Below are 13,564 nucleotides of genomic sequence, written 5' to 3'. Positions count from 1 at the left end.
TCCTGTGCTAATTTTCTTGCTGATTCTTTGTCCTTTCTCTGAAGAAAGAGAAAAAAATGTCTAATATCAAAATGAAAGTGATATGGGGAATTAATGTGCCTGGCAATCAGAAGCTCAGGGTCACTCCTCTGATATAAACACCAAGGCTCTGCAAAGTGATAACCTACCCTGTATTAGTTCCACCTCCCCCTCACCACCACCACCCTCATTGTAGAAGAGACCATATTCTGAACATTGAATACAATTTGATAAATTAGAAGCACTACCAGCAAATAACTGCTTCGCTCAGAAAGACCGGTTAGGTCTCTGGATGGTGAGAAGGCAAGAGGCAAATACAGATGTTATATTCCCTGTATTACATGGGAAAGTGTTATACAACTTACAGGGAGCAGTTGGTGGAGACAGAAGAACAGAGCAAGGAGTTAGAAAGGAAATGAATTTATTTCAAGGTTTTCTGGCAATCTGGACCTTAATACTCCATTTTTATTCACTCTAATACAGCAAGATAATAGAAATGATACTAAAGTTACAAATGAGGAAAGCTGAAGAAATTTTCACAAAAAAACAGTTAATTCATTTCATTCTGTTATGGAATGTAACGTAATACATACGTGAGAAGGTGGAGACCACTGCAAGCTCACAACTGGTCCTGGTATGTTAATGAATCCCACTGGCACATATTGATCCCCAGGTTGGAAAAAAAATACAGTGTTGTCTTTGCTCTAGAAGGGAAGAACAAATGTAAAGATCCTTCACACATTCCTTTCAAGCTGGCACTTTGTATGATACATATTGACTGGGACTCCCATACTGTCGAAGGACTAGATGGGATACAGTTCATCAAGTGTGTTCAGGAATGCTTTCTTCATCAGTATGTAGAAGTCCAACGAGAGAACGTACGATACTGGATCTGTGATTAGGGAATGAGACAGGGCGGATGACAAATGTTTGTGTAGGGGAACACTTTGCACCTAGCGACCACAATGCCATTAGTTTTAAAGTAAATATGCAAAAAGATAGGTCTGATCCATGGGTTGAGATTCCAAAAAGGGCAATTTTGATACTAACAGAAATGATCTAGCAAGTGTGGATTGGGATAGTGTGGATTCTACAAAGGTGTACTTGGTAAGTGGGAGGACTTCAAAAGTGAAATTTTGAGAGTACAAAGCTTGTATGTGCCCACCAAAATGAAATGAAAGGTAAAGGTAACAAGCATAGGGAACCTTAGTTTCCAAGAGATATTGAGGCCCTGGTTAAGAGAAAAACGGAGGTGCACAGCAGGTTAAGGCACGTAGGTACAAACAAACGAGGTGCTTATGGAGTATGAGAAATGCAAGAGAACATTTGATGAGAAAGAAATCAGGAGGGCTAAAAGAAGACGTGAAGTTGCTCCAGCAGACAAGATGAAGGAGAATCCTAAGGGTTCTACAGACATGTTAGGAGCAAAAGAAATGCAAGGGACAAAATTGGTCCTCTGGAAGATCAGAATGGTAATCCATGTATGGAGCCAAAACAGATGGGGAGATCGTAAATACTTTTTGTTTTGCATCTCTGTTTACTCAGGAGATGGACACAGAGTCTATAGAAGTGAGACAAAACAGAATCAACTTCATGAACCCTGTACAGATTACAGAGGAGATGGTATTGGCTATCCTGAAGCATATCAGGGTGGACAAAAGTATTCCCTCAGAGCCAACAGGAGGCAAGTGCAAAAATTGCCAGGGCCAAGTAGATATTTAGATCATCCTTTGCGACAGGAGAGAGACCAGAGGGTTGGAGGATAGTCAACGTTGTTCTGCTGTTTAAGAAAGGGTCTACATATAAACCAGGAAATTATAGGCCAGAGAACCTGACATCAGTTGTGGGAAAATTGTTGGAAGGTATTCTTTTTTTAAATATTTTTATTAATTTCTTACATAAAAAATACAGAGTACAACATAATATTGAAAAGAAATAATTTTATTATACAAAAAATCTAAACCCACTACAAGAAAAAAACAGCTGTTTGGTTAAAGAAAAGGAAAAAAATCCTTAACATATAGTAAAACATATTGTTAGCCAACATCTGTGCTTAATAGCAAATCAAAGATTTTGAAAATAATTCAAAAAAGGTCTCCACAATGTTAAAAAAAATCTTGTCTTGGTTCAGAAATTGAACAGTGAATCTTCTCTAAATTTAAACATGACATAACATCATGTAACCAATGAGTATGAGCAGGCGGAGTGGCATCCTTCCACTTCAGCAAAAATGTCCTCCTGGCTGTAAGAGAAATAAAGGCCAAAATATGCAGACCATGTGTCTCCAAAATAACATCATTTCCTCCAACAATACCAAATAAGGCAAAGGATTAGGTTTAAAATTTACTTTAAAAAGCACCGAAAAAGTTTGAAATACTTCCTTCCAATATTTTTCAGGACTTGGACAAGTCCAAAACATATGGATTAGTGAAGCTTCTCCATTATTACAACTATCACAATAGGGAGATATATCCCAATAAAAATGAGACAGCTTATCTTTAGACATGTGGGCTCTATGAACCACTTTAATTTGTAGAAGGGAATGACAGGCACATAACGATGAGGTATTAACCAATTTAAATATTTTATTCCAAGTGTCCTCAGAAATTGAAATCTGTAGATCTTTTAATGGTTTTCAAGGGATAGTGGAAAATTGGTTCGGAAAAAGAGAGGACTCTTCAATAAATATAGGCAGCTTGGAGTTAATGAGGTACTCGAGGAATATAAAATAAGCAAAAAGAATCTTAAGAAAGAAATTAGAAAAGCTTAAAGAAAATATGAGGCTGCTTTGGCAAGTAAGGTGAAAATAAATCCATAGGGTTTCTACAGTTATGTTAGTGGCAAAGGGATAGTGAGGGATAAAATTGGTCCAGTGGAGAATAAGAGTGGACAGCTATGTGCGGAGCCAAAAGAGATGGGGGAGATTTTGAACAATTTCTTTTCTTCGGTATTCACTAAGGAGAAGGATATTAAATTCTGTAATGCAGCGGTCCCCAACCACTGGGCCACGGACTGGTACTGAGCCACGGCGAAACGATATGATTTGGTGATATGAGTCAGCTGCACTTTTCCTTATTCCCTGTCACGGCCACTGTTGAGCCATTACGCATGCAAGGTCATTACCCGCGCATCATCCATGTCAGCGTGGGAAGGAAATCAACTCCTTGAGCTTGCAAATGACGGTGGGCTGAAAAGTATGTTTGACATAACATCTCTGCCGGTATTCTGGATCAAAGTCAAGACTAAATATCCTGAGATAGCCACGAAAGCACTGAAAACGTTGCTTCCATTTCCAATGTTTTTCTGCGAAGCGGAGTTTTCTGCAACAAATGCAATGAAAACTAAATTGCGGAATAGACTGGACATAAGGAACCCCGTTCGAGTATCACTGTCTCCCATCACCCCTCGATAGGACCCTGTTGTTGCAGGGAAACAAGCCCAGGGCTCCCACTGATTCAGCGATATTGGTGTGTTGCAATGATTTTATATGTTCATACGGGGAAAATATGTGCTGTGTGTTTAATATCCAAACGTTACTTAAAATATTATGATGCTATTGACTTACTTATATAACCATATAAAAATTACAGCACGGAAACAGGCCATCTCTGCCCTTCTAGTCTGTGCCGAACGCTACTCTCACCTTGTCCCACAGACCTGCACTCAGCCCATAACCCTCCATTCCTTTCCTGTCCATATACCTATCCAATTTTTCTTTAAGTGGTAATATCGAACCTGCCTCTGCTACTTCTACTGGAAGTTCGTTCGACACTTACTTCAAGCGATCCTGTCCTCCCCTGATAATTGATTTATCACTATATTCATGCGAGCAAAATATGCGCTGTGTGTTTAATATTAAATTCATTAGATTAAACCCCTTTAGAAATGACATTGAGTGTATTAGCCACTTATCACCTATATTCCAGTCGTGATTAACACCCCCCCCCGAACAGAATCGCCTAAAACGGTTCGCAGAAAAAAAATCGGCAGGTAGACGCTTGCGCACTGGTGCCTACACAAGGCTTCATGGTCATTGTAGTCTTTCTCTGGGTAAACACAACGTATTTGACTGCTACTCCTGTCCTTTGGTAACACTACCCCCCACCCCCCACCGACACCCACCCCCCCCGGGGTCAGCCGGTCCACAAGAATATTGTCAATAATAAACCGGTCAACAGTGCAAAAAAGGTTGGGGACCCCTGGTGTAAGGTAAAGGAAACAAGAAGGGTAGTTATGGAAAGTATGACAATTAAAGAAGAGGAAGTACTGGGGCTTTTAAGGAATATAAAAGTGGATAAGTCTCCGGGTCTGGACAAGATATTCCCTAGGACCTTGAGGGAAGTTAGTGTGGAAATAGCAGGGGCTCTCACAGAAATATTTCAGATGTCATTTTATCTTAACTTTTAGGAAATATATGTACTTGAGAACGCAAATGTTTCTGATTTGTAAATGTCGAAAAAAAGTGTGTCCTTGGTAGGCTATACTTAACTGACGGTTGTTCAAATGAAGAAAGATTATCTCCAGCAAACTAATCATGAAAACATTTAATACCCAATCTATTCCACTCTTTAAAAACTACATCAGACACAGAAGGTTTAAAAAAAGTTAGAAAAAATGGGACTGGAAAGTGAAAAACTCAATAAACCAAAATGTTTTATAAATTGTATCCAACTCCTCAAGGTGTGTTTAACTACAAAATTATCAGTTAAATTACTTAAAGATAAAGGAATTGAGGATCCGAGAAGAGAAATGATAGAAAATTTATTAACAGAGTTAGCTTCTAAAGAAACCCAGACAGGACAGTCCTCTCGATTAATATAATATAACCAAAACATAAGATTCCGTATATTGACTGTCCAGTAATAAAACCTAAAATTGGATAAGGCTAAACCTCCATTCTTTTTAGCTTTTTGAAAATGAACTTATTTAATTGAGAAATTTTATTTTATCATATATAAGAACAGGGGTCCCCAACCTTTTTTGCACCACAGACTGGTTTAATATTGACAATATTCTTGAGGACCAGCTGACCGGGGGGGGGGGTGTTCAAGTGGGGTTAAACTCACCTCAACATGTCTTTTACAGTTAGGGTTGCCAACTTTCTCACTCCCAAATAAGGGACAAAAGGAGCAGTCAAATACGGGACACCTGTGCTTACCCCAAGAAAGACTACCATGATCATGAAGCCTTGCTCGGGCACCTGTGTGCACATGCATGACGTGCGCATGCGCGTACGTGCCGATTTTTTTTGCCACAAATCGGTTTTGGCTTAATCTTCCCGACTACCCTGTACATACATTATTTCTACTTTATATAGGCTGTGTATTTATCAGATTATTCCTGCTTTTACTCTATGTTAGTGTTATTTTAGGTTTTATGTGTTATTTGGTATCATTTGGTAGGTTATTTTTTGGATCTGGGAACGCTCAAAAATTTTTCCCATATAAATTAATGGTAATTGCTTCTTCGCTTTACGCCATTTCGGCTTATGAATGGATTTATAGGAACGCTCTACCTTAGTGGGGGGAAATATGGGACAAGGGCGTCCCGTATGAGACAAACCAATTTAGCCCAATATAAGGGATGTCCCGGCTAATACGGGACAGTTGGCAACCCTATGTTCAAGTTCAACAGTGCGTGACAGGGAATGAGGAAAGGTGCAGCTGACTCATATCGTTTCCTCGCGGCCCAGTACTGGTCTGCGGCCCAGTGGTTGGGGACCACTGTATAAGAAGATATAATAGAATCCAAAGAATCAAAAAAGGATTTCGGAATGAAAACAGGTATGGCCTGAAATAAGTATGAAAATTTAGGCAAAATATTTATTTTAATAGAATTGATTTGGCCAAGCAACAATAAAGAGAGAGTTGACCAATTAAATAGTGCCTTCTTAACATAATTCAGAAGTGTAAAAAAATTTTCTTTAAAAAGGAAGGAAGGTATTCTAAGGGACTAGAGATATAAGTATTTGCATAGAAATGGACTGATTAAGGATAGTTAGCGTGGCTTTGTGCATGGTAAGTCACATCTAAACAATCTTACGGAGTTTTTCGAGGAAGTTCCCAGGAAAGCAGATGAAGACAAGGCAATGTAAGGTGTCTACATGGACTTTAGCAAGGCATTTGATAAGGTCCTGCACGGGAAGTTGGTCAAGAAGGTTCAGTCGCTCAGCATTCAGGATAAGGTAGTAAATTGGCTTTGTGGGAGAAGTCAGAGAGTGGTAGTAGATGGTTATCTCCCTGGCTGGAGGCCTATGACTAGTGGTGTGTTGCAGGGATTGGTGCTGGGTCCGTTGTTTGCCATTTGTATCAAAGATCTGGATGATAATGTGGTTAACTAGATCAACAAATTTGTGGATGACACCAAGATTAGGGGTGTAGTGGATAGTGGAAGACTATCATGGCTTGCAGATGGATCTGCAATAGCTGGAAAAATTGGCTGAAAAATGGCACATGGAATTTAATGCAGACAAGTATCTTATCTTAGAAAGGACGTGCTGTAACTGGAGAAGGTTCAAAGGAGGTTCACAAAAATTATTCCAGGTTTGAATGGCTTGTCACACGAAGAGCTTTTGATGGCTCTGGGCCTGTATTCACTGGAATTCAGAAGAATAAGGGGTAATCACATTGAAACATAAGTTTCTCTGGAATGAAAACCTCAACCTGAGAGCAGAGGTGGGAGAGATGGAGGAACTGAGAGAAGGAAATGGCATTTTTACAAGTGACGGGGTGGAAAGAGGTATAGTCCAGAGAGCTGTGAGAGTAAGTGGGTTTATAAAAGACACAGAAAAATGCAGCACTTCCAACATCTGCAGATTTTCTGTTGTTTGAGTTTATAAAAAATATCAGTGGATAGACTGACTCCAGAGATGGAGACAGAGAGATTGAGAAAGGGTAGAGAGGTGTCAGAAATGGACCAAGTAAATCTGAGGGCAGGGTGGAAGTTGGACACAAAGTTGATGAAATCAATGAGCTCAGAATGTGTGCAGGAAGCAGCACCAAAGCAGTGGTCAATGTAGCATAGGAAGAGTTGGGGAGCGATGCTGGTGTAGGCTTGGGACATGGACTGATCCACGTAGCTGACAAAAATGCAGGCATAGCTAGTACCCATGCGAGTGCCCATGGCACAACTTTGGTTTGACATAAGTGGGAGGAGTCAAAGGAGAAAATGCTGAGGGTGAGGACCAGTTCCGCTAGATGGAGGAAACTGGTAGTTAGGTCTGTTGTCCAGAAAGAAGCAGAGAGGTTTAAGGCCCTCTTGTTGGGGGATGGAAGTGTATAGGGACTGGTCGTCCATCATGAAAATGAGACAATCGGGCCAAGGAACTTAAAGTCATTGAAAAGATCAAGAGCACGTGAAGTGTCACGAATGTAGGTAGGAAGGGACTGAACTAGGGGACAATAAAACAGAGTTGAGTTATGCAGACACAAGATCAGTGGGGCAGCAACAGGCAGAAATAATGGGTCTGCCTGGCCAGTCACATATTGGGGCATCACCTTTTGTAGATAAGACCAGAGAACACAGTCTCAGAATAAAGGGGTGTCCTTTAAGAACAGAAATGAGAAAGAATTTCTTTAGCCAGACAGTGTGAATTTGTGGAATTCATTGCAACAGACAGCTGTGGAGGCCAAGTCATTGTGTATATTTAAAGTAGAGGTTGATAGGTTCTTGATTATTCAGGGCTTCAAAGTCTACGGCCAAACACCTGATGACTGAACATTGGTGGGGCTCATCACCAACAATGATGAGAGGAGGTAGAAGAGCTTGAGGCCTCGTGCCAGGCAAATAACCTCTTCCTCAATGTCAACAAGATAAAGGAGATTGTTATCGACCTCAGGAGAACTCGCACCACTCGCACACCTCTTTACATCAGCAGCACAACATTAGAAATTGCAAGCAGTTTCAACTTCTGAGAGTGCACATCTCGCACAACCTGTCATGGTCCCACAACATATTCTGTACAATCGGGAAAATTCAGCAATGTCACTACTTTCTGAAGAGGCTGAGGAGAGCTAGACAATGCACATCTATACTCACAATCCTCGACAGATACGCAGTAGACAGCATTCTAACAAGCTGCATCGCTGTAAGGTACGGAAACTGCACTGCAACGGACAAGAAGGCTCTACAACAGGAGGTCAAAAGAGTTCAACACCATCACTGGCACAAGCCTACCTGCTATCAAGAATATATATACAGAAAGGTGCTGGAAAAAGGCCAGAAATATCACGAGGGATCCCACCCACCCTGTTCATGGATTGTTTGTCCCACTCCCACAGGGAAGAGGCTACATAGCAGGCACACCAGGGCCACCAGGTTCAAAAAGTTACTTTCCCTAGGCAGTAAGGCTGATCAACACCTCCAGCCACTGACCCACCCCTCCACACCCATAGTACCATTAGTTTATCATTTCCTGTCAGTCACCTGATGTGCAGACACTCCTGTGCCTAGCGTCACTTTATGAACATCCAATCAATCTATGGATATAAGCTTTCTGATGAATTTATTAAGTTTTTATTATTGTATTCTTATGTGCTGCATCAGATCTGGGGTAACAATTATTTTGTTTTTCTTCACAACTGTATACTGGAAATGACAATACACAATCTTGAATCTTGAATCAGGAAAACATCCTTTCACCAAACCAATTAGCTAGCTCATCTTGGATCCCATGCTTATTAACATTCTGGATCAGATTACCAGTCTGGCTGATCACCCTCTGCTTTTCCCACTGTATATAAATCTTACCCTTTAGGATTTTCTCCAATAATTTGTTCAACAATAACACTGACATGTAATTTACTACTGTACACCTGGAATAATAGTGGAATAATACTAGCTGCTCTCTAGTCTTTTGGTACCTACTTCCAAGGCTAACAACAATGCAAAATTCTCTGCCCTTGCTTCTAAAAGCTGGAATAGATTTCATCTGGCCCAGGGAGTTTATCAGCAGTTATGCATCACACAATATCAAAAACTTCCTCCTTGATACTGACCTGCTTAGATTATCCAAATTTCCCTCTCCCTGAACTCGCTATTTTCCATGCCCTTCTCTTTGAGTATCGATATTCATCTACCTTGACCACATCACTTGGCTTCACACAGACATAAGACCTAAAGGACCAACAATTTCTGATGAAGGGTCTGTTCCCTTTCTACAGATGTGGCACAACCTGCTAAGTATTTCCAGCAATTTTTATTTTGTCTGCTCCCCATAACCTTTGATGTCATAACTAATCAAGAACGTATCAACTTCCACTTTAAATATACCCAATGACTTGGCTTTCATCTGGGCAATGAATTCCACAGATTCACCACACTCTGGCTAAAGAAACTCCTCCTCATCTCTGTGATATTCAGAAGCTGCGCCCTCTGGTTCTACACACCCCCTCTATAGGAAATATCTTCCCCACATCCACTCTATCTAGACTTTTCAATATTCAATATTAAGTAAAGAAAACAACAATACTATTTCAATCCAAAGTCAAATGTCAGTTGTGTTTATCCCATCAGGCAGTGATGCTGCATATCTTGCTTTTAACAGTTTATTCCCACTAATGCTTTATTATTGAACTGGGTTTCAGAGAAATTCTGGTTATATGACACAGGGCTGTCCACATTTCCTCATGTAACAACTAGCAAAATTTAGTTTAATTTTTTGCTTTAATATTTTCATAACTTATCAAATGTTTTAATAGCTTGACTCATTTTTAAGTTTTGGTGTGAACTCGACTTTTGTCTGAAAATCACAAAAGTTAACCGTTTGACAACTTTAACTTTGAACAGCAGCTAAGCAAGGATGAATGGAAAAGCCACATTGTCTATCAAGTTCTCACAATCCATAGCGTCTGAGCTATCCTTTCTTCATGTTCTATTCTGTGAGCACTTGCACTGATATCAAACAATTTATCATTTTAATCTCAATAACTAAGTAATAGTAAATTTTCAACAAAAGTACGCATAACATTTAAAAATCTACTAGGTTACATAAATATTGAACATACACAATGACTTGTTTTCTTATGCTTTATTTCGGCCAATTTAATCTCATCCTATTTCCAATCCCTAAGCTTTTATCTGCCAATCGTATCAGTCCAGTCTGCAGAAATTATCAGCATCAGGAGCTGTGCACTTAATCACTTATGAGTATTTAAAACTTCCTTGATTTCAGAAGGAAAACGAGACCTGAGCAATCTCTAATCCTCTTCCAAACAGACGGCAAGTTAGTACAGGATTTAATTTGCAGAATAATAGTGATCAAGATCTGGCATCTTTTATTACTATGTGTCATTGGAGAAGCCAAAGCAAGTAAACAATGTGAGATGGTGCAGACGTTGGAAGAGCCCAAGCTCAGTGCAAATGGATGAAGAATTACCAATGTACCACAACCACATTTGTCTGCAAATACTTACACCAGTGGCAAGCATTTCTCCATTGTGGTCATATGCAATAGCAGTGACTTGTGCTGAATGTGGCTTCATGGCTTGTTTTAGTCGAAGTTCAGCCTCACCAACGTGTGTTTGCCCAGCAACACGAGCTAAATCTTGAGGATTGTATATTTCCAAGATACGGATAACACCATCATCAAACCCTACAACTATTATGTTTCCTTCTGGGTAGCACTGTAAAGAAAAAATGTACTTTTAAATTCTGCACAAATTAAAGAAAAATATGTTTTAAATTATCCTAAAATTCGAATGAAAAGTAAATTATTTTAATTTCTGAAAAGAATTGTTCAGTTAATAAATAGGTATCATGGAAATAATATATTCCGAATCTGAAATCACAACTTTGGCTGAAAATTATTGCAGCATTCATAAGTGCTTCTTCATATCAGTGTTTAGCATTGTAAGTAAACAAGGTAGAATTTCTAGCCAAACATCCTTTATGAATGACTACCAATTAACATTGTATAAGAATCTTTTTACCAAATAAAACACGCAGTTAGTTCTTCGCTCATATTTACACACCCAATATAGTACAATCACATGAGGTAAAACTCAAACTGTCTGCAGTTTTCTAGATTATATATGGAGCACGGAAAGAGTCAACCCCTGTTGGTGACGAAGGTTGCAAGCCCACAATAATGACCACACCTCACACAACAAACCCCTCCTGTTAAAACCCGCAGGAGGAGCAACAGCATTAACAGTTTTCAAATGCTTCTGATATTCAGAGACAGAAAAAAGCTATTACAATTAATTTTAAAAATAAAAAATATTTATTTTTCCCCATAACAATTGATCAAAATTTAAACTATAAAGCAATAATAGATAACATCCAAAATAAATAACAATATGCCTAATCCCTAGGTTAGGAATCCCCAATCATATGAAAAGTTATTTTAAACTTATGTTAGGTCAGGCCAGGCCAGACTGTAGAGATGGAATGGAGTGACAGATGAGTCAGCATTTAGTTCATGCCGGAGTACAAAGGGTCTATGTACTGACCTGTAACTTATTTAGCAAATAGAATGTTGAACTAAGTTAAATGCAGGGAAATATATAAAAAATAAGTTTGAGAGTTTCTCATGTAACTTTGTTAATTTACCTCACCATCAGATTGCATATCAGGTTCATATAAATGATTGACAAGATGATTTTGCGGTAAAAGGGCATTTGGGTGAATGAACGCTATTTCCCCAGAGCAGGTGAATGAAGAACTAGAGAGTAAGAGTTTAAGGTGAGAGTGGAAAGATTTAATAGGAACCTGAGAAGCGGCGTCTTTACTCAAAGGGTGGTCTGTATGTGGAATGAGCTGCCAAAGGAAGTGGTTGAGGTGAGTACACCAATAACACACATGGACTGCAGTGGTTTAGACAGAGTGGGCCAAATCTGTTCAAATGGGATTAACCAAAGTGCGGATCTGGATCAGCATAGATTAGTTGGGCTGAAGGGCCTGTTTCTGTGCTGTATTTGCTCTATGACTCTAAATATAACCACTGATGTTCCGCGAGAATTAATTCTAAGGTTCATGGAAGCATTACAGAAAATGTACAATACTGTACAAAAGTCTTAGGCACACATGAAAAAATCTGTAAAACAAAGATGTTTTCAAAAATAATGAATGAAAAGTTACTAAATATCAAAAAATACTATAAAGAGCATTAAACAATGAAATAAAACTAAATCAAATTAGTATTTAGTGTAACCACCCTTTGCCTTTAAAACTGCATCAGTTCCTTTAGGTACACTGTCATGCAGTTTTACAAGAAAATCAGATGGTAGGTAGGTTGTTCCAAGCATCTTGAAGAACTTGCCACAGTTCTTATGCAGACTCTGGCTGTCTTGTTTCTTTCTGTACCACGAAGTAATCCCAGACAGTCTCGACGATGTTGAGATCAGGGCTCTGTGTAGGTCATGCCATCTGGAACTATATAAAAATCTAGGGTGCCTGAGACTTTTGCACAGTACTGTCTACAATCATTATATATGCTGATAAGCAAAGACTTTGTGAATAGATTAATAATCACCATATCACTAAAATCAACATTGAGATGCTGAACCTTATGACAGATCCAGGGAAAAAGGTGTGCAAAGGTGTGAAAACTAGGAAGGGTGAAAGGTGAAGTTTTATAGTGAGTCACGTGTGGCTTAAGGCTCTTGGAAATCTGTAAATGTGTAGGCAAATGCTGAAGCTGATAATGCTGATGAGCAGATAGCCAAGGAACTTTCAAAAGTGTTTGATGAAGTCATTCATGATGAGAGTTAATTGCCTGTTTCATTGTGCAGAAAAAGGTTTATTTTGAAAGAAAATGCTTTATTGTTCACCCATTGAAATCAATGTCTGGATTTAAAGAGACAAGGATGATCTAACTGTTTTGCTGGAGAGCAAAGCAACTGAGAATTACAATTGAGACCCCTCTGGTGTACCATGATGAAAACTCTAGGGTACAGAAAGGAAGGGATGAGTATGAGTTTCTCTAAGAGCCTGAGTTACTATCATCACATTTGAGACCTGGATTTGACACATCCTTGGTATTGATTCATTATTATCATATCTACCAAGATACAGTGAAAAAACTTAGCTCGGCATGCCATCCATACAGATCATCTCAAAACATAATTACACAGAGAAAGTACTAGGGAAAAGCAGTGTTATGTTTCAGTTATAGAGAAAGTGCAGTGTAGGTACACAATAAGGTGCAAGGGCCATGATTGGGTAGATGGTGAGGTCAGCTTTAACAAACAAGGGCCACGATTGGGTAGATGGTGAGGCCAACTTGAATGAACAAGGGCTACGATTGGGTAGCTGGTGAGGCCAACTTGAATGAACAAGGGCCACAATTGGGTAGATGGTGAGGCCAGCTTTAACGAACAAGGGCTACGATTGGGTAGCTGGTGAGGCCAACTTGAATGAACAAGGGCTACGATTGGGTAGCTGGTGAGGCCAACTTGAATGAACAAGGGCCACGATTGGGTAGATGGTGAGGCCAGCTTTAACGAACAAGGGCCACGATTGGGTAGATGTTGAAGCCAGTTTTAACGAACAAGAGCTCCATTCAAGAGTCCAGAAACAAGAAAGTTGGTGAGCAGAATGTCCTTCT

At 39.5% G+C, this 13,564-nt stretch overlaps 1 protein-coding gene across 5 annotated transcripts in view; it reads right to left on the bottom strand.

The window, feature by feature from the left end:
* LOC140199206 (cilia- and flagella-associated protein 44) overlaps positions 1-13,564 on the bottom strand; it is a 227,791-nt gene that overhangs the window by 136,437 nt on the left and 77,790 nt on the right. For all 5 annotated transcript variants that reach the window (XR_011886373.1, XR_011886374.1, XM_072260870.1 and 2 more), the window contains exons 13-14: positions 10,431-10,640; positions 612-722 (exon numbers count right to left, since the gene is read on the bottom strand). Coding sequence is in view for 3 of the 5 variants with exons in the window: in XM_072260870.1 (XP_072116971.1) it covers positions 612-722; positions 10,431-10,640 (321 nt within the window). In the remaining 2 variants the exon portion in view is untranslated. The remainder of the gene's footprint in view (positions 1-611; positions 723-10,430; positions 10,641-13,564) is intronic.

This window comes from Mobula birostris, chromosome 6 (assembly GCF_030028105.1).
Source record: "Mobula birostris isolate sMobBir1 chromosome 6, sMobBir1.hap1, whole genome shotgun sequence".
NCBI classification, from domain to species: Eukaryota; Metazoa; Chordata; class Chondrichthyes; order Myliobatiformes; family Myliobatidae; genus Mobula; species Mobula birostris.
This window is presented reverse-complemented; position numbering and strand designations above follow the sequence as displayed.